The sequence below is a fragment of the Grampus griseus genome (assembly GCF_964374135.1).
Source record: "Grampus griseus genome assembly, chromosome: X".
NCBI classification, from domain to species: domain Eukaryota; kingdom Metazoa; phylum Chordata; class Mammalia; order Artiodactyla; family Delphinidae; genus Grampus; species Grampus griseus.
In genome coordinates, this window is record NC_138999.1 from 94,299,051 (window position 1) to 94,320,192 (window position 21,142).

Here is a 21,142-nt window from a genome sequence, read left to right on the forward strand (position 1 = left end):
ACTCAAAAATCTAAGTAACTTGCCCAAGGACACGCAGCTAGTAAGAGTGAGAGCTGAGATTTAAACCCGAGTTTGTCTAACTCCTTATCATATGTTCTTTCTGCTATACTAGCTCCCTTCAAAAATACCTTTTAGCAAGGTAATTTAGGAAAAAAGGGGGTTTTGTTTATCAGAGATGTGAAAATAATTGTCTCACTCTTTTATCATTCTTTGGTTATGAAAGTAAAGCCAAGGCACGTGCAAAGTGGGGGTGGAAATGTATCCAAAAAAGCTTTTTTTTTTTTTAATAAGCTTTACAGTCTTTTTTTTCACTTTCTCTATTTCTTTGTCTAAAGTAGTGTACAGGCTGCCTAGCAACCACACTAATGGCGTCTTTTTTTACCTTAATTACCTTATGTTTTCCACAAGCTCAAAGAGATTGGATCAAACATTAAGAGTAGAAGGTCTGAATTTTTTTTATCAAAATATCTGCTCATACATATGATACACACACACACACACACACACACACACACACACACACACCTTTCTATTTCCCTCAATCCTGTGATTAAAGTAAAAAGATGACTTAGTCCTGTATCTATGTGATGTGCTATCATTGGATAAAAAGTACAAAAATTCACCATATGATTGCTTGCTTATAAATACACCAAACAACTGGTTTGAGCAATCATTCTTAGCAGTTTGAGGGATTCTTGCCTTTCTTGACCAAATCAATGAATTGTTTTCAATTCAACATGTGTGTGTCTCCTAAAAGAAAGATTTATTACAAACATATCTGTGGCAATAAACTTTAAATCCAACACTGTTAATATCTCTGCTGGTCACTTTTTTTATTAGAACAAGAATCTGCAAAATCTTTGTTATCAATACTCAGGACAGAAAGAGATAAGAAAACCTAAGTTTCATCTGAATCATTTATTCAGATAGAGAGGCAGTGCACAGGATAAAGGAATAAATAGTATACAAAAAGGAGAAGATCATGGAGAATGTGAGAGTTGGGTACAACCACCAGCCTACCTGATAGCCTTCTTCCTTGCTAATGGAATTTCGATTTTTTGCACACTTTCCAGCAGCCATAGAGTCAGTCACGATGATCTCATTCCTCTTTCTAAATTATTAGTTTGAGTATGGGTATGGGACACAATTGTGACCAGGAAAGTGTGGGGAGAAGTCTGCTTGTGGAGCATTTGGGCAAGATTTCATCACTCTTAAAAAGAGACACAAGAGAGGGCCATTCCCCATTTTTGTCTGTAGACAGTTGCACTTGGACATGATGTCTGGAACTGTAGCAGTCATCTTGGGACCAGGAGAAGACCCAGATCATGAGGGCAATCTAGCATGCTATCATTATAAAGTGGAAAGATGAAAAGAACCTGGTTCACTGGTAACATCACTGAGCAGCTGAATTAACTGACCCTAAAGCCCCCATATCTTCCAGTTTTGAACAAAAAACAACTACTTGGGCCATTTTGTGTTGAGCTGTCTCTTAGTTACAGCCAGAGCATTATAACTAATACATTATAACTAATGTATTAGTTATAACAGAGCATTATAACTAATACAATATGTTAGCAAATGCTAGAATTTTTAAACTTATTGATGGGCCATTCTGAAAATGACTGCCTTCTACATCTGGCCTCTAACCTATAAAAACCCTCTCTGTATTTTTTCTAATCTAACTATCTTTGGCCTTCCCCTCTTCCTCTCATATTCCTTGTCTCTTTTGTATTTTTCCCTCTTTGTTTTTGTCTTTTGTCCATTTTGGGGTCCATTTTACTCTTGTCCATTCATTTCCTTGCTTTCATCCTGTCCCCACTGCTTTTCCTTCCACTAGCCCTCAAATGGCTGTGATTTGATCTGAAATACGTTTATACATATATTCATCCATACATACATAAATATTATTTCTCGTATATTATTAGGGAGGAATTCTTCCCCATTCCAAATGATTCCTTTCATATAGAGATAGCTCTACTAACAAAAAACACCTGACCTCTTCAACCCCTTACTCATTCCTTCCCACAAAGGAGTGACTTAATCTGACTGGTTAGTTTGGAAGGAGAACTGAACATGTGTAGCCCAAGCCTTCCTAACTTCTTTCTCTTGGGAGTAAGCTCCACTATGCTCTTTCAGGCTGGACGTTTTACAAAAGGCATGTCCTCACGGGGCAGAAATATAGGGGTCCAGCAATGCTGGTAACTAGATGGAGAAGTCTGATCAACCCCTAGATTCAATACTGGGAAACTCAAATGCATGTAGACAGAAGCCGCATTCTCCAGCACCAGCTTTATCAATAATAATGGTAATATCTTCCTACATACCAGCTCTCCTATTGTTGAATTGGTTCCAAACTCGGGTGAGAAACAAGATTTCTTTTTACTAGGCCCCTTGAACGGCACTAGTATATATTAAAGTTTTGTTTCCCTGTTCTGAAACACATTTTATTTCTTCTTCATGGCTGTATATGTTATCATTGCAGGTTGCTTGAAGATTTAAAAACAAAACCTCCAATAATGTATCTTTGTTTTATAAATGTTTTCTGCAAACAAAAGGTGTTTTAAATTTGTGTGTGGTTGCCTGCTGTTGACTGAGTTTCCTATAGAATAGAGGCACTTGATAGGAAAAATATTTACCTTCCTGATTTTTGAGGTTTTCTGTTCATGATTAACTTGTGAATCTGCACTTACTTGATCTGACTCCAGCTTCTCAGGAATTTCACCTCTAGCTGCTGCCTCCATAAAGGCTTGATAGAAGGTCTTTTCTTGGGACTCCACTGTAATGGTCAACACAGCATCATAGGCTTCCCGGAGTTTTGGATTGTTCCTTAGAACCTGGTAGGGGGTATGCTTATAAGGTAAACTGTAGAGCAGGGCGTCATAGGGAACAAAGACATAGGTTCCATCAGTCATTTTCAGATCGTGAGCCCATTCCAAGAGATGCGTCTGAGTCTCTCCCCCAATCAAGGTCGAATGCATACACATGATGATTACTGAAACCGACAAAGCAGGGAGGTTATGGTGGCAATATGTTAGTAAAATATAGTACCAAAAACTACAGACTGGGAGAAACAAATAATTGTATTATAACCAATTTGTAAATGATATCTATCTTATGTCTTTAGATGAACAAGATGTTGAAACCCTGAGTTGAGGCTGAGGTATTTCAGGGACTCTAATTAGGCAATAGGGAAAAATCAGACACGTCTACAGGCTGCAGAGACTGGTACTAGACTGAAATAAACAAATATAGCAAGTGGGAGGTAGCATAATGAAGAGGCTTTGGAGTTGGAAAACCTAGGTTTATATCCTAACATCACCAGTTACTAGCTGTATACCCTTAGGTAAATTACTTAACCGCTCTAGTAAATATGTACTTCATGGGGTGGTAGTGATGACTGAAGGGGGAATACATACAATGGGCTTAGCACACAGTGCTCAATAAATAGTAGCTATTATTATACCTAAGAATAAGAAGGCTAGAGGGAGAAGATGGGTGATACTCCCATAGCCACTGTTGCTTTTTATTGCCTACCTCCTACAGACATACATTCTAACAGATGTTGACCAACTGTTCCCACCCTTACCAAGGCCATTATAGACAATGAATGGTACTAACTCACACTCTGCTATAAATGCTACTAATATTACAGGTGATATGTTCAATTTTAAAAAATCCAACTTCCCTATCATTGGAATTACTTTGCACTCACTTTAATTCTTCCTAGACTTATGAAACTATGTTGTTTGGCAAGGCTATGCTAGAATAGAGTGGATTAGTGGAGGCCACGGTTGAAGAGTGGCAGCTAGACCATGAGACTGAAAGTCTTGTATCCAATTTCGCCCTTGGCATGCTAAATGAGTTTAGTTTAAGCCCACTTGTGCTTCACTGCCCACATCTTTAAAATGTAGATGCCAATGCATTTCACAGGTACATTGAGTAGTTTAATTAGATAATGCCTGGCAAGTATTCTGAGCTCCTTGAAGAAAGGCAAAGACCCTACTGCCTTTGGTAACTATTAATTATACATGCTTACATGGAACCTTTAATCTCAGGAACTGAGTATGCTTAAACTACGTTCAATGACTGGTCTTTGGTATTTACGTATTGCCTCATCTATTTTCAAAAACCTTCTTTGCACTTGTTAGATACCCTCAGAAAATTTCCCCTTTGAGCCAGAGATGGTACCCTTCATTTTTTAAGGTGTACCTAGTAAGTTATGAAGTGGATTTAGATACCAAACACACACACCATAACTTGAGTTTTCAAATGACCATTAGCTCCTTCAATATAATTACCCTGAGAGGTTCTACACGTATTCTGATGCGCAAACCTTCCTTTGAATACTCTAGGGATATCTTTGGAGCTAGTTCTTGAGCCCTTGTTCATAATCACACATTGTATGATGGGAAAATGGAGTGACAGAGAGGTCCAACAAGGCAATGACTGGATTTAGAAAGAGAAACTAGAACCGAAGGCCCCTAACTCCCTAAGTTTGGCTACATCATTAAACATGAATCACTTTGGTCAAATTAATTCAGTAACATGTCCATTGAGGGGAAAAACTGAGTTTAGTCAGGTGCTTCGGGTAGCTGGTCAGTTCTTCCAACAGTATCCTTGGCAAGCGGGTCAGTATTGGGATCTTCTACAAAAACAGAGATTAGATTATGAGACCAAGGTTACCCAATAGAGATAAAATTCATTTAATTAACTTAAAGGAATATTAAAATTACTCCCCTGGATGGGAAATGTTAAATAGAACTAAGTGCTTTGTGTTGGTTGAAATACAGCAAATATTTTAACATATACTACGTGTATTGGGCGCTGCGGTGTGCCAGTCAGATGCAACCCTCAGGAATGAAGCATTCATTCTCCTAGCTGCTGGGAATGTTTGGAGATAATAGCTGATACCTCTCAGGGAATTGCCCTCAGCTGAGGAGAACCACCGTAGTGTGTGGGGAGCTGGCTTGTGCTGGTTCACAAAAGACTATGGTTAAATTTTCAGGGATATTATGAACTAGTTAATGTCATGTTGGTAGCTTGAAATTGGCCATGGTGGGTGTTATAACACCATGGAAATTAGCAAATGCTACAGATCAGGGCTTTCCCCTCCTCCCCCGATAAACTGGCTATTAAACAATTATTATCACATTGCACCCCTTTCTCTGTATCTGCCTGTACCCAATGACCGGTCAATATGGAGGCATAAAGGCCAACACTCCTTAATTCTGGACAACACTGAAGGGCCACCCCAGCTCCAGAGCTCCCACAGGGACTGGCTGGGACCTTTGTTGTGACTGCATGACAGTTTAATTTTTCCAATCCTACTGCTGCCTCTCCTTCACAAGTGTTATCCTTGAAAGCATTCCCCCAATAAGCTTCCTGCACACAGATCTCCATCTGCCATTCTTTTTACTAGGGTACCAACTTGTGACACTGGTTTAGAGCCCCACTGTACCCTGAACTGACTTCTGTCATGGCAGTTACAAGATTCATTGCCCTTATTTATTTATGTCAGCCTCTACTATGAAACCATGAGTTCCTTGAAGTCAAAAACTGTATTTTATTTCTGTATCCTGGTACATATTATATACCCAGTGAACAATGAATGTTTGAAAAAATTTCAGAAAGAGAAGTTTTGTATCTGGGTATCTTTCGTGGGTTCCTTGAGATGCAAGACATGGGCATTTTGGGTTGCTAGCATGGAGGAACAATTCGAAGGGATATTTGCTGGGCAGGTAGATAATAACATGCCTGTGTTTAATGTTTAGTGTCATTAACTGTGCTCAAGACCTTACCCTCCCGTTAATTTTCCTTTCATTGGCCCACACAGAGGACATTTTAGGCAGAGTCAGAATTTTTATTACTGTAAAGACCCTTTGAGACCATCTAGCCTGTCTTACTCCCCCATTATTTTACAGATGATGAAATGGAAGCTTCGAGGGAATGATCACAAGCTACTCTATTTTTTGCAAGGTAAGACTTTTCCATCGAACACGATTAAAACAGAAAGCATAAATACTGAATTCAAACAGCACCATCTTAATTTAATAGATTGAGTGCTTTGTCAATAGGGATTTGTAGATGCATCTGTTCTACATGATTATTTTACTAAATAGCTTTATTGTCTCAAAATGACATTCATTAAAATGGGATTTTACCTGTAAGTTGTCAGGAAAGGATTAGTGGACAGAAACCGTAAATCCTTGACAAGACCTGGGTCAACAGGTGATCACTGAGTAACATTAATTTGTAAGTTTCCATCCTGATTGTTAACAGTCAAGCCACTCTATAGCCTAAACAAGGACCAGGAGATACATCCTCCTGAGATCCCATCTCACTAGGATATGATATTAGCACTTTCTCTGAGCCACCTGAGCCCCAACTGAGTTGTCTAGTAGCTATGTCTTCATACTGTGGTACCCACTATGGCAGGCTGCTCAGGACCCTCCCTTTCACCCTCAATGCTAGCAGCAGGAAATGTCTAACTCTAGGAGAAGCCAATTCCCAAGTCACTCAATTCCTACCTCTCTTCCTATATTGAAATACTCTATCCAATACTTCCTCGAGGTGGAGGAACTATGTTTCTCCAAAAGCAAATTTTATTTCTCCCAGATTACTGGCTATGGAGTGCTTCGTGGAGGAACCTGAGCCCAGTCTCACACCTTGTGAGATGAAGATGGTTTCACTAGCTATTGCTGAAGAAGTTCTTAGGAGTCATATTCATATTGTGAGCCCACAATACTGCTCCCAATCCCCAGAAACCCTCCATTCTATTGTCCTTAATTTTCATTTTAACCCTTTTGCGACATTTCCTACCACTAACCTTCATTTTAACCTATTTTGTGTTAACAAGTGTTGAGAGATGGGAGAGTAAGCAGGTCAGAGGAGGAGGGGGGCATACAGTGTGATTTATCCCAGGTCTCACATTCCCCCAGGATTCAGCCCCATCTGGCCACACTCTGAAACAAGTAGAGTCACACCTTCCTCCCCTCAGTTCTCCCCCATGCACTCTATAAAATGGATACATAAAAAGAGGGAGGGAGGCTCTGGAATCTGCATGTTTCCCAACCACCGCCCAAAGTGTGATTCAGTGCAGGAGGCCCTCAAACCACACTTTAAGAACACTGTAGTACACGATGTGTGGCTATTTCTATCGACTGAGGACACTGCACACATTTTTGGCCTTAAGTCCTGAGACCACCACTTAACTTACCTGCCACCAGTGTCAAACTGGTCCAAGTAGCTCAGCATGCTGTCAGACACATATTACATTCAATGGCCATTCTGTCTGCATCAGATCGTGTTTTTTCTTACCCAGTAAAACTGTTATTACAAGTACTTTTATCGCCTTCACATTGCTGCCCAGCTTATGTTTTTAATATTTCTCCATACTTTGCAACGTATGTTTTCTTCAGCTTTTCCTAAATTGCTATGCAGGTAAGGCCTCCTAAACGCAGGAAGCCTAGATGTTTAGAGATTTCCTCCTGGGCTGGGTCTTCAATAAATATATCATTACTGATAGTGGACCCATTCAAGAGAGCAAGTTGTCCTTTCACCATTTACATTTACTTACATTTATCTATACCAAACTGTATACCAAATTCCCTATCATCACTAAGGCTCTTGGCCATAGTATTACAGTATCACTATTCTTACTACTGTAGGAAAACTGGGGCGATACTTGTTACCTTGGGGCACTTAAAAGAATTTCATCAGTGGGCCCAAAAGTTAAGAGAGAAAAATGGAAGGGCTAAATTATACACCATGGAACACAGGGTGTCAAGTGAGTAAGCTTTAGGGGCATCCCTCAAGTGGACAGGAGGCAGGAGAGCATGTCTTTCATTAAACCAGTGATTCTCAAAGTATGATCCCTGGACCAGCAACATCAGCACCACCTTGAACTGGTTAGAAATGCAGATTCTGGTACCCTATCCCAGCCCTCCTGAGTCAGAAACTCTGGAGGAGGGACGCAAGCCCCCCAGGGGATTCCGGTCACACTTAGGTTTGAGAGGCACTGCTTTAGATCAACCTGAATACATATCCTAGTTTTCCCACTCACTAGCTGTGTGACATTAAGCAAGTTATTTAACCTCTCTCAGCCTCCAAAGTCTCATTCGTGAAGTGCATTAAATAGTAATTGGCCTTACTTTATAGGGAGGTTGCAAGAATTGAATGAGATGGTCCATATAAAACCCTTGCAAAATGACTAGCATATAACAAATTCTCAATAAATATTAGCTATTATCATTGCTATTATTATTATTGGTTTTTTTTTTTAATGTCAAGAATCTTCAATAGATGGAAGAGGCCAGCCAGGTCCCTGACAATGAGGTAGTAATAAAGTATCTGACTTTGGAAGAACAAGAGGGAAGAGATATGGGAACATATGTATATGTATAACTGATTCACTTGGTTATAAAGCAGAAACTAACACTCCATTGTAAAGCAATTATACTCCAATAAAGATGTTTAAAAAAAAAAAACAAGAGAGAAGGACATTCTGACTGTGTCCTAGTTACTGAACGTCATACTGTAATGAAGCATTCCCAATTTGGAAGGATTTAAAGAAATCCCCAAATGGTTCAACAACCTTGTAAACCCACATTGAAAGGATTTCACAATCAGCCAAGCATTGATAGGCAAAAAGGTGAGGAGAAGGGAGGAGGGCTCGAAATAGCCATTTGAAAAGTTCTCTAAAGAGCTTTTTAGCGGGGCCTCCTGCTAGTCTTTGTTGAGAATTAGCAAAAGAACTTCTGGGTAATTGCAGTCCCTCAGGTGCTCTGCCTGGTGAGTGATGCTCTTTTGTGCCATTGGATCAAAATCTCCAACAGGACTCATGGTTTAAGGAGCAGAGAGTGAACTGAATTTTGGCCCTCAAGCCCACTCAGCTAGATTCCCTTGGGCAGGGAAAGCCACACACAGCAGCCCTGCCTGTAAGCTGAGGCCTTTGTCCTTGATTAATATCTCTCCTATATGACTTTGTCAGACACAAAGTTAATTGGTAATTGCCTCTGAAGCTTAAAAGAAGTGAGCTGACAATCTGGGAGAGGCTGAATCCCGAATCCCCCCTTCTCTGGGACTTCATTTACCCCATTCTTTGGTGTTAATAATGCGTACACCTACCTACTTGTTATGTGAGATTCACAGCTGTTGTAAAACTTGGAAGAAAATACCTTGCTCCTGGATAACCCTGAGGATTAAATGACATTATCTATATGCAAATACCTTGTAAACTGTAGAGAGCTGTTCACATGTAAAGTGGTATTATGGTTGCTTTCATTGTCTCAATGGCAGCCTCTAGTAACACCCCTGCTGTTTCCCTTCCCAAGAGCCCACAACCATTATTATTGTTATGATCATCTTTACTATTAAATTTTATCATTGTCCTGCTGTTGTGTAAGCAAAATTTAGACCAGTTTCTGAGAAAGACATTCCTTCTGATTCCAGTAATGTGCCAGTGATAATTGGAAACATAAATTTACGAGGAAGAGAAGTGGCATAGCAGCTCTACCCTCCCTCCCCAACACTATCTCTCACTGCCGCCACCACTGCCACTGCCACATGGGGCTTTGGTCACTGTTATAGTGAGTAGGTCAGACAAAACCAGTCTTCCAGCTATTTCCATTACTTCCAAATATTGCCTGTCCTCTCCAAAGGGATCCCTTTCCACTATATTTTGTACATCACAAAAGGTCCTTCTCTGAAGGTTTACTTGGGGGTCCACAGTGTTAAGAAGTAGTCTCATACCCAGCAAAATAAGGAAGAGGCCAGGCACTGCCTTCCTCAGCCCTTCTCAGCTGAGGTCACCACAAAAACCTCAGTGCTCTTTCAGTCCCAATAGTCAACAGCTAGGAATACTTTCACAGGCTCAGCCCTACCAGTTGAAAGGGGCTAGAAGATCAGCTAGAGATTTGATCTAGTAGATGCTGGATATGGTGTATTGTAACCGTCCTTACTGCTCAGTTGGCGCAATCCATACTCATTAACTTCTAGCTCAGTTTCTCACCAGATCTCCCATTCTCTGATTGGACTGGAGATGTGCCCTGAACCCTAGGCCTCGTGGCTAAAGTCCTGATACTCTATTTATATTCATACTCTGAATCATGCTCCTATTGGCTGGGGCACTAGTCTCAATGGATGATCAAGTGGACAACAAGCTTACCTTACTTTAAGACTCACTCCCCTTCTGCAAGTCCTCCTGTCATATCGCACCCATCACTTGGAGTGACCTCAGATACCAAAAACTAGCTGTGCCAAGTGTGAGTACCACGCACGCTTTTGGACAGTGCACACTCAGGTGCCCGAGGTCCTACTCAGGCCGCAGCTCAGCCAACGGCTCAGTTTCCCTGCATCCGCCCCAACCTACCCACGTTCTGATTCATAACACTGAGTTCCCAGCACACCTCACCTGAGTCTGCCTATGTTTTGTCAGAAACCCGGGGCAAAATCTTGGAGAGCAGAGCTTTGTCTTCACTCCCTTTAATCTCCCTTTCTGAGTCCCTACTGCGCTTTCTGCTGCTTTTCTCCCTACCCAGGGTCTTTCTTTGCTGCATAACCACATACCTCCCTCTCTAGGCTTCCTACCCCCTTACCCCCATCTTAAAATTTTCATTCCCTTAGCGAGCTGATCCACACTGCTATACAGAAAGCAATCTGATTAAACAAAGTCATATTAAGACAAAAATTTGTCTGGTAACTTAAAGTAGGGAACATTTATTTGCATTTTCTTGAACTTGAAGCAGTGGTTCTTGACTCTGGCTACATTTTACAAGCACCTGGGAAGCCCTTTAAAATACCTTTGCTGGGGCCTCACCACAGACCATCAGAATGTCTGGAGGTGGTACTCTGGCCCCAATCATTTTGAAAAGATATCCAGGTATTTCCAGTGTGCGGCCAGAGTAAGAACCATTGACCTAGAGGAATGCGTCTCTAATAGTACGGCGATAATATGTACATTTGCTACCTCCCTGCCTCAAAAGAATTGTGGGTGGTAAACACTCAATCCTAACTTCTCTCAGTCTGACAACCCAAAGAGCTTCGGGGCCTGGATTTATTTAACATTTCATGGTAGAGGCCAAAATGTCATTTCAAAGAGTATACTATTTAGAATGGGTGGGATGTGAAACACTCATGGAATGTAAACTTGCAGGAGACACTGGGCTTCATGAAGATTTGTAACATAAAGTTATGATATTAAGTATGTTAGCCTGTTTCTGGCATGATTCCTCCCTGGAAATGGTTGTATATCTTTAAAATTAATTCTGTGCTCTGCTTTGAAAGAATCAAGCTCTATTATGAAGTAATCAGAGCCACACTGATTGCTTAACATTTATAGGATCTTGTAGACTGGAGCTGGAAGCAGACTACTATAGTTCCTGGAACTAAAAATTCTTGCCCTCATCCTCCCATAATGATCATAATTAAGGTCCAATACTGGAGACACTTGAAACTTAAAATGGGCTCCTGGGTATAGGCCAGCCCTAAGTTGGACCATTCTCTAACAAGTCCATTGCTGTGTTAAGGAAATGACTGGGACCAGGACTAATCCTAGAAGTAATCAGTTTGACAAGTAGTTTCTGAGCTATCTGTCCTAAAGCGATGGAGTGACTGCAAGAGAGGATGAGCAGTGTCCCCACAAATCACTGCTACTTTCCAGAAAAAAGGTAAAGTGGAGATTAAAAACTTCGAATAGAAAAAAAATCAAAACCAAGTGTCACAAAGGCTTGCAGTATGTATATGTAAAAGACTTCCATCTGATTTAAGAGGACCAGGAAGAGCCCTCTCCTTTCCCAAAATGCACCCAACTCGCCCTGGGTCAGTGGGTCAGTCCTTTGCTTTACACTTGGTCCATGGTCTCTGCAAGAATCATCTTTGTTTGTTTGTGGTTTTTTTTTAAGAATCATCTTTGAACATAAAACTTCTCTTGGGAGGGGAAAGGTTACAATTTAGGCAGGCTTCTCATTTTAATATGCTTTTAATTATCAGCTAGCTCCCTCCACATCGGCTTGTTGTGTGCTGCAGAGAGAGAAGCCCTGCTTTCAGGGAGTGGAAAGTGAGAAGGGGTGGGTGTGCATTTTTGAGTCCAGAGAAGACAGGTTCTAAGTGAGATGTGATGACACAAGGGCACTGAGCACCTATGAGGGAAAGTACCCAGAAGAGAATCAAGGGTAAATCTCCCTTCAGTGACTAGACCAGACAAAAACAGAGCTATAAGAACACCGCTTCTTGGCTGATCTGAAACTGCTGGGGTCCTAAGGGCATGGAGGGTGTGTGACCACAGCTGCTCTTGATGCTAATCTTCCCCACCCAGGTGCTGAGATAGGCTCTGTTGAAGCAGGAGAGTCTTGGGGCCCGAGTGTGACTGAAAGGGAGCAAATGCATGAAGAACTGGAGAGTGATGTGCTATCCTAGGGTGTGAGGATAGGAAAACTTTGGACATTGTCATATCCTTTCACTGAAGCCACATTTAAAGCTGAGCCAGGAGAAGGCACTCACTGAGAATTCTGTCTGCCTGGCGAATCCGCTGTAGAGCTTTCTGGATGCTTTGGCTGTCTTGTCCTGTGGTCAGGACGACCCCTACAGGTAGGCCGCGACTCCGAAGAGCACTTGCAACTCGATGGGCTGTATGCACCCAAATGTCTTCATCTGAGGAAATGACTCCAGCGTGAGCCCACTGGAAATATTTCATGACCGTTACCAGCACCCGGATGGGAGAAGGGAGTGTCCGAGAAAAGGTCGGGTGGCTATTTTTATTGTCTAATTCATAATTCACACAGGCCCAAGAGAAAATCCCTTTGTCCCAGCTGTTTCCCAGGAGTGAGGCTGCCTCGCAGTAGCCAGGGTTGGCAGGGCCAATAAATCCTGAGGCCATCTGGTGGTGGGAAATGAAACTGGATAGAGCCATGGAAGCCTGGCAGTCTTCGTTGAGAATCACGTATTCAAAAGAGCAACCCAGGTCAAACGATGGGTCCTTGTTGATCCGCTCAATGGCTAACCGAGCGGCAACCTCGGGCAGGGCCTTTGAGAACAACGGATCACAAGTCCAAGGGCCCACCACCCCTATCTTGTAGGGGGGTGCCCATATCCGCTGTGGGAGGGACGTAAGGGCCAGGAGGCACAAACACCACAGGAGCTTGAAGGATGCAAGGCCACGGAGCCCTCGCTGTCTTCCGGGAGCCGCAAACCAGAGCATAAGGTGAGAGAAAGGCCAGGGTCCCAAGAACAGAGCTCTCCTGCTTCCAGCAGGCTAATGAAGAAATAATGGAAGGTGAGTCTGCTGTCCCGAGATGGACACTGTTGTTTCCAAATGCCTGTCAATCAGAAGAAAAGGTATGTTACGCACATTATTCCTGAAACTCCTGGAAATAACAGTTATGAAAGAATGGCAAAGGAATGGCAGTCCCTACACTAGAAGATTCTCTCCCCTACCCTGACCAAAAGTCCTCCTCTTCCTCTACTTCCTGTAATCCTTATCTCAGGAGATGGTGCGTCCATCTACCCTTCACCTACTTGCTCCGGTCAGAAACCTGGTAGTCAGCTGAGACTCTTCCTTCTTCTCTGCCCCTCATTCAATCCATCACCAAGTACTGTTGATTCAACTTCAGTAACAGTTGCTCATCTCACAGTGTTGTAAGGATTACATGGATTAACATACAGCAAACACTTTTAACAGGGGTTGGCAGGTCATTAACTTTATATTAGTGATATTTTTATCATTATTATAGTTTCAAATATGTCCATGTTTCTCCACCACACCGCCCTCTTGGGGACGGACACAGATGTAAATAGATAATGGCAAAGCAGAGTAAGAAGTGCTATGACTGAGGTAGCCCAGACAGAGGAAAACAGAGAGGATCACCCAAACCCAAATTTCAGGGGAGGAGAAGAGGGAGGGGGAAGGACATCTCTCTGAGTTAAGTATTGAAAGAAAAGTTAGCCAGCTGAGTGGGGTTGCAAGGGGGTCGTTGCTAAGAGCCTTCTAGGCAGAAGGAACAATATACAATACACAACAATATAAAAGGCCCAGAGGTTAAAAAAGGAAAAAGATATGCATTTGTTCTGCTCAGGTCTGTGATGTCAACCAAGGCAGGGGCCAGGTCACCAAGAGTCCTATATGCCATTCGTAAGTTTTTAGATTTAATCCTGTAGATAATAGTTTTAAGCAGAGAAATGATGTAATAAGATCTTCATTTTCTAAAGATTACTCAAGTAGCAGTGTGGAGAACGGGTTGGAAGGGGGCAAGACTGGAGGCAGGGAGACCAGTTTGGAGGCTGTTGTAGTAATCCGTATGAGAAATGATGGCAGACCAAGAGAGTGGTAGTAAAGACGTAGAGGAATGGAGATGAATTCCACCAAGATTAAAAACATCAAAGAGATTAAGAAGGTAAAGCCAATAATAACTTAGTGACTGACAAGATGCAGAAGGTAAGGGGGAAAAAGGAGGACTCCAAGATGATTTTGGGCTAGGCAACTGGTGAGAAAATGATATAAGTCTCTGAGATAGGGAACACTAAAGGAAGGGTTGGGAAATATAATGTATTCTATTAGACACGTTGAACTGATGATGCCTGTAGAATATCCAAGTAGCAAGATCCAGTTGACCATTTGACATACTGGATCTTGTAACAGAAAGCTGGGCCAGAGATATAAATTTGAATGTAATCAATTGATAGAGGGTAATTGAAGACATGGCAGTGTATAAGATCAACAAAAGACAGTTGCAAAGTAGAGAAAGAAGTCAGAGGACAAAATCCTGAAAACCCACAACAATTAAAGGTCAGGCAGAGAGAAAGGAGGTTATAATGAAAACTTCCATGAAAAGTCCAGAGAAACAGCAAAATCCAGGAGACAGTGATATCTTACAATACAAGGAAGATGACACTTTGAGGATGAAGATTGTTTATCACATCTCACACTCTGTTGAGAAGTCAGGTGAACTAAATATAGAAAGGTCTCTGTCCATTAGATTTGGATTCAGAGAGTAAGGCTGCAAGTGGAAGGACCCACAGTGAGTCAAAAATAAATGGGGATGGGCTTCCCTGGTGGCGCAGTGGTTGAGAGTCTGCCTGCCGATGCAGGGGACACGGATTCGTGACCCAGTCCGGGAAGATCCCACACACCGCGGAGCGGCTGGGCCCATGAGCCATGGCCGCTGAGCCTGCGCGTCCGGAGCCTGTGCTCCACAACGGGAGAGGCCACAACAGTGAGAGGCCCGCGTACCGCAAAAAAAAAAAAAAAAAAAAAAAGAATGGGGATGAATGAAGTGGAGTCAGTAAATGTGGAGAGCTCTTTCAAGATGATGCATGCAAAGCCTTTCTCCACTTGGCCCTTGTCTTTCCCTATACCCCCCATCTCCCTGTTCTCTCCTGATGCTATAGTAAATTTTTTGCAGTTCTATAGACATATGTCACATAGTCTGCCAAGCATAGGATTTGGAAAATGCCATTCCTTCTGCCTGAAATGTCCTCCTCCTTCCTCCCATACTCCACTTCCAGATTCTCCTGATGAACTCTACCTTCAAGACCCAAATAAAGTGTTCCCTCCTCTGTGCAGCCTTAATTAACACCCCCAGGTTGAGTTCATTGTTTTTCCACCTGTGCCTTATACCCATTAGGAAAGGCGTTCCTCTGATTTATAAACTGTCCCTGTTTCTGGTCTGTGTTGTGACAAAGCTACCGAACTGTTTGCTATCTCTGTATTTACAGGACCTCATACTTTCAACTACAAGGGGTAGGCAACGAGGGCAACTCTCTATGGGGAACAGAGCCCATTGTACTGGGATTTCCTAAGCATCTTCTTCATCGCACTAATGCCTAGCCAACACGTAGTAGGTACCAGATAAATGTTTGTGAAATGAATTAATAAAACACTAAAGTTGCTCCAAGGCCAAGAATAACCTCACTAGATATAAAAAGAAGAATTAACTGCTTGGGGGAGATAGTAATGAGGAAAATCCTTAGTGAATTTTTAATTCCAACCAAAGATCAAAATAATGGCATGGCTCTCTTCAGGGTTAATAATCGACTCTTGTGTGACTGGGCTTGCCAGCAATAATTCTGTCTGGGCCAGGTCTGTTGCTTATCACCTTGACTTTCACCCCTAATTTTATGAGAAAGCCTGACTCTTCAAGAAACCACTCAGGGGCACATCTGCTGGATCTTACAGACGTACCACAATAGTATGCCCCATCATTTGTACACAGGTTAAAATGGAGCACTACTCAGCCATAAAAAAAGAACAAAATAATGCCATCTGCAGCAACGTGGATGCAGCTAGAGGTTGTCATACGAAGCCAAGTTAAGTCAGAAAGAAAAAGACAAATACCATGTGATATCACTTACATGTGGAATCTAAAGTATGACACAAACGAACCCATCTGCAAAACAGAAACAGACTCACAGACACAGAGAACAGACTTGTGGTTGCCGAGGGGGAGGGGGATGGGGGAGGGAAGGACTGGGAGCTTGGGATTAGTAGATGAAAGCTATTATATATAGGATGGATAAACAACAAGGTCCTACTGTATAGCACAGGGAACTATATTCAGTCTCCTATGGTAAACCATAATGGAAAAGCATATAAGAAAAAGAATATCTATATGTATGTAACTGAGTCACTTTGCTGTACAGCAGAGATTGGTACAACACTGTAAATCAACTATACTTCAATAAAAAATAAAAGAAGAGCAACTAATGATAGTAATAACTAAGTAAAATAAATAAAAATAAATAAATAAATAAACAAAATCGACTCGTCGCAGCCCTTTGAGGTAGATACTATTATTACCCTCATTTACAGATGACGAACCTGAGGCTCAAGAAAGGGTAAGTAATTTGCCTGAGGGCACATGGTAGCAGGATGGGGATTTGTATCCCAGTTGATCAAGCACTGCCTGCCAACAGCCCCTAATCTATGAAGTCACTGAGACAGTCCTTATTATACCTTCTATGCTACCCAGATAGAGCTCGAATGATTCATTGGTGGTTTTTTTAAAATCCCTTTGTTCCCTATGAAATAATAAATTAAGTAATGAGGGGGAGGGATGGAGTAAACTAGGAGGAACAAACAGAAATTTATTATCCAACTAGAAGAAATTTGCCACCAGTGTTCCGGCCAAACCTGGGGACCCCTCACTGAGGGTTCAGTATTGCACAACTGGGGGTGCGGGCCTCCAATCACATGGTACTCTATATGAAGCTAATCCTAGTCTTTGAGAACAGAAGTCTTGGGAGTACGACCTTTGGCACGTTAGTTCTGCTTCTTAACTGCTTCATCTACAAGATGGAGGCAAATTTAATTGAACGCTTTTGAGGTAAGGGATTAAATAAGATAGAATGCTGAGCACGCAGTTGTCCTTCAGTAAATACTAGTTCTTCCTTGCTGTTTGGAAAGAGGACTGCTTTGGGAATCGGAAGGCCTGGATCTTGAACCCAGATCTGCCACTGACTCACCATGTGACACTGAAGATATTGTTCCCCCTTCTAGGTCTCTCTTTTTCTCCCACAGCTCAACTAGAGGATCTTCAAGTCCCTTTCTTCTCTGATGTACATTGATCCTGGGATTCTGTACTTCTTCCAAGCAGTGACTTTTCTAAACCTCTGCACTATGAAACTGCTTTCTGAATTCATTCAACATTCCCTAGGCTCTGCTGTTCTAATTAGATTTTGCTGGAGTGGTTTGCGCTTACTCCCATCTGGCAGATCTAGTTCCTGATCATTTTAAATTTGGGTCTAGAATCCTCTATCAAGTACCTACAATGTGGAGTGCCACCCCCATGCTGTAGTTATACTATTACTGAAAATCTGGATTCCTAAAACCATTCACTATCTTATCACTATGAGCAAAGATACATTGAGAACCTGTTCTGTGCTAGGCCTGTAGCTACGAAATAAAAAGTGGGGGACTATAGGGCCTGGCCAAGAAATCTTACCAGGAAAAGAAACTATGTACATCAGGAGGAAGAGAGCAATAATATCCACCAACATGGCTCATGTGTAAAAGGTCAAATTTGTAAGTTCCCTGCTTGCTTTTGCTCACCATGGTATCTCCAGGACCCTGCACAGGGCCTGAAACATAATAGGTACTCAGCAAGTGTTTGTTGAATAAATAGTGAAGAGGAGATATGGAGCACAAGTGAAAGGTTTTATTACCATGTTCTTGAACAGGCTTTTGTTTCAGGCCTTGCAAACTCTTAATGGGAATGTAAGATGGTGTAGCAGCTATGGAAAACAGTATGGACATTCCTCGAAACATTAAGAATAGAACTACCATATAATCTAGTAATCCAACTTCTGGATATACATATCTAAAAGAATTGAAATCAGGCTCTCAAAGAGCTATCTGCACTCCCATGTTCATTGCAGCATTATTCATGATAGCCAAGATATGGAAACAACATAAATGTCCGTCGATGGATGAATGGAAAAGAAAATGTGGTAAATACATAAAATGGAATATTATTAAGCCTTTGAAAAGAAGAAATTCCTGCCATATGCAAATACATGGATGAACCTGGAGGATATTATGCTAAATGAAAAAGCCAGGACAAATACTGTGTAATTCTGCTTATGTGAGATGTCTAACGTAGTCAAATGCATTGAAGCAGAGAATAGAATAGTGGCTGCGGAGGGCTATGGAGAGAGGGAAATGGCAAGTTCAATGAGCAGAGAGTTTTAGTCCAGCAAGCTGAAAAAGATCTAGAGATTTACTGTACAACATAGTGCCTATAGTTAACAATATTGTATTTTGCACTTAAAAATTTGTTAAGAGGGCAAATCTCATGTTAAGTGTTCTTATCATAATAAAAAATTCAAATTCAAATTTTGCTCCTTTTGTGTGGCATTTTTCAAGTTTACACATTTACAACATGGGTCCTTCCTCAAGCCACACACACGTCAGAGAGTACCTCTTGCTATTTGTCTAGGTTGTTGTTGCCCTTTGTTAAACAACCCCCAAGCTGAAGATCTGTCTCTCCGTTCTTCCTGAGCTCTATTTCATGCATTGGGTGGTGTTTCTAGCTCTGCTAGCACTCCCTTGAGAACCAGAAAGTTCTGTGTTGCTCTAGAATGTAGTCTTGATCCCTGATCCCAGGATTCTGCAGAAGGAAACTTAGTCTGAAAAAAAAAAGTAAGGAGACAGAGAAGAGAGGAAGATGAAGGGAGGAAGGGAGGGAGGGAGGGAGGGAGGAAAGAATGAAGGGAAAAAGGAAGGGAGAGTGAGGGAGGGAGGGGGGAGAGAGGATGCCCTAAGCCTTCTTTTTTCCTGCTGATTTGGGTTTAAAAACAAAATTATAAAGCTCTTGTGTCAAAGACACTGTCTTCGCAACAAGCCTGCTGAAGCCTTCTTTGGGATTAATGGGAAATGTGGACATAACTAAAAGTTTGAAGGTATGAAATTTTGAAAATAGAATACTACTGACCCACAGCTCTTCTGGGGCCGTTGCCTAGGTAACTCAGGTTTGAACACCTGCATGGAATCGGGCTTCCATGGAAAGGAGCATAGGGATGCATCATTTTATTTCAGGTAGCTTTCACAATGTGATGCGAAGCCTGATTTCAAAAGGGAAATGACTGTTCTTTAAACATGTACAAAGAAAGACTATGACAAATAGCTCTGAGGAAAATGGTTCCTCATCCTAGCTTGTCAAGCTGAGGACTTCTATGGATGATAGATCTTCGCAGTTACAGCCTGAATCAAGTTAACAGCTTGTGTAAGACAACATCAGGATGAAATAAAAAAGAATCACGAGAGAAACTAAATGAAAGCTTGGATGAGAGCCTTTGAGCCCAAATCTTTATTTAAAGTGTCTTGAAAGCTCTTTTTTCCCCCTTTCTCTCATTCTTTCTTTCTCTCTTTCATTTTTTATTTTGTTTCTTTTTTCCCGCCACACATTGCAGTAAAACTGATATATCTCAGTCAGAAGATTGAGCTCCCAAGTGGGCTATGTTTTTTCCCCACTACAATATTTCTAATAAACAAGAGCTGTCAACTACTCACCATGTAATTCACCACTCAAAAGTCTTCAATTTAGCATCTGCACATGCAAATCTCTGGCTACCCCGTGTGTCCATTTCAGGGCATCCTCTGCGTTCATAGTCCTGCCAAGGACTCCAGTCTGTTGATAAATTCCATTAATGGGGAAATAATTGAGAGGGAGAGTAAACCTTTTTTTTAAATCACTCTTCGGCATCCCCAGCCCAAGACCAGGATTAGGATTTAGAGAGACACTTCTAATCCTTTAAATTGATCCCACCTGTAGCAGAGTTAGTGCTGACCTAAATGCATTGACCCAGAGATTAACAGAGTCCTCTGGATAAATGCATCCTCCACGGACTACTGCCTACTTCTACCTTTCAAAGTTGGACTCACATACCCTCGGATTTTGCCTCGGTGTTCTTCCTTTTTCTCTTCTGTCCAATAATCACACATGATGTCCTTTTTCCAGGATGGCTTTAAATGCCAGAACATTCATCAGTTGTGATTCCAGTCCAGGATACGAAAGATGATCCAGGCTGACTCCCTGCAAAATTCGAAGTAGGTGAAGTTTGTCTCCTTCTGTCCTCCTTAAATGCCTCACTGCCTTTCCTTCCAAGAGAGACCCCCCGACTCCCTCTCCCCCAACTCTGCACACACGCCCATACTTTAAATCTATCCCCTTCCCCTTAGCAATCCTCTTTGTCGCGAGCATCATTCATTCAGGGACCTGTTCTGTATTCCTAAGGTAAGAGCTGAGGGGTTGGTGGCTAAAAATGATTTCTGTTAATTTATGGTTACCATATGGCAGACATTTAAAAAGCTAACAGCTTTATTGAGACATAATTCACATACCATAAAATTCACTCTTTTAAAGTGTACAATTTGGCGGGTTTTGATATATGTAATCGCAAGGTTGTATAACCATCGCTACTATCCCATTCCAGAGCATTTCTATGACCTGCCACAAAGAAATCCCGTACCCATTTAGCTGTCATTCCCTATTCTTCCCCTCCTCCCAGCCCTCGTCACCCACCAATCTACTTTCTGTCTCTGTGGATTTGCCTGTTCTGGACATTTCATATAAATGCCCATGTACCATATGTAGTCATCTGTGACTTAGCACAATGTTTTCAAAGGTCGTGTATCTTGTAGTATGCATCACTA

General features: G+C 41.8%; 1 protein-coding gene across 1 annotated transcript in view; it reads right to left on the reverse strand.

Moving 5' to 3' along the window:
- Positions 1–20,431, reverse strand: part of GUCY2F (guanylate cyclase 2F, retinal) — a gene marked incomplete at both ends in the record, with an annotated part of 87,041 nt that extends 66,610 nt beyond the window's left edge. Inside the window, 3 exons of the mRNA XM_082646880.1 lie at positions 2,691–2,992; positions 12,499–13,249; positions 20,372–20,431. Coding sequence (XP_082503006.1) covers positions 2,691–2,992; positions 12,499–13,249; positions 20,372–20,431 — 1,113 coding nt within the window. The remainder of the gene's footprint in view (positions 1–2,690; positions 2,993–12,498; positions 13,250–20,371) is intronic.
- Between the last annotated feature and the right edge of the window lie 711 nt (positions 20,432–21,142).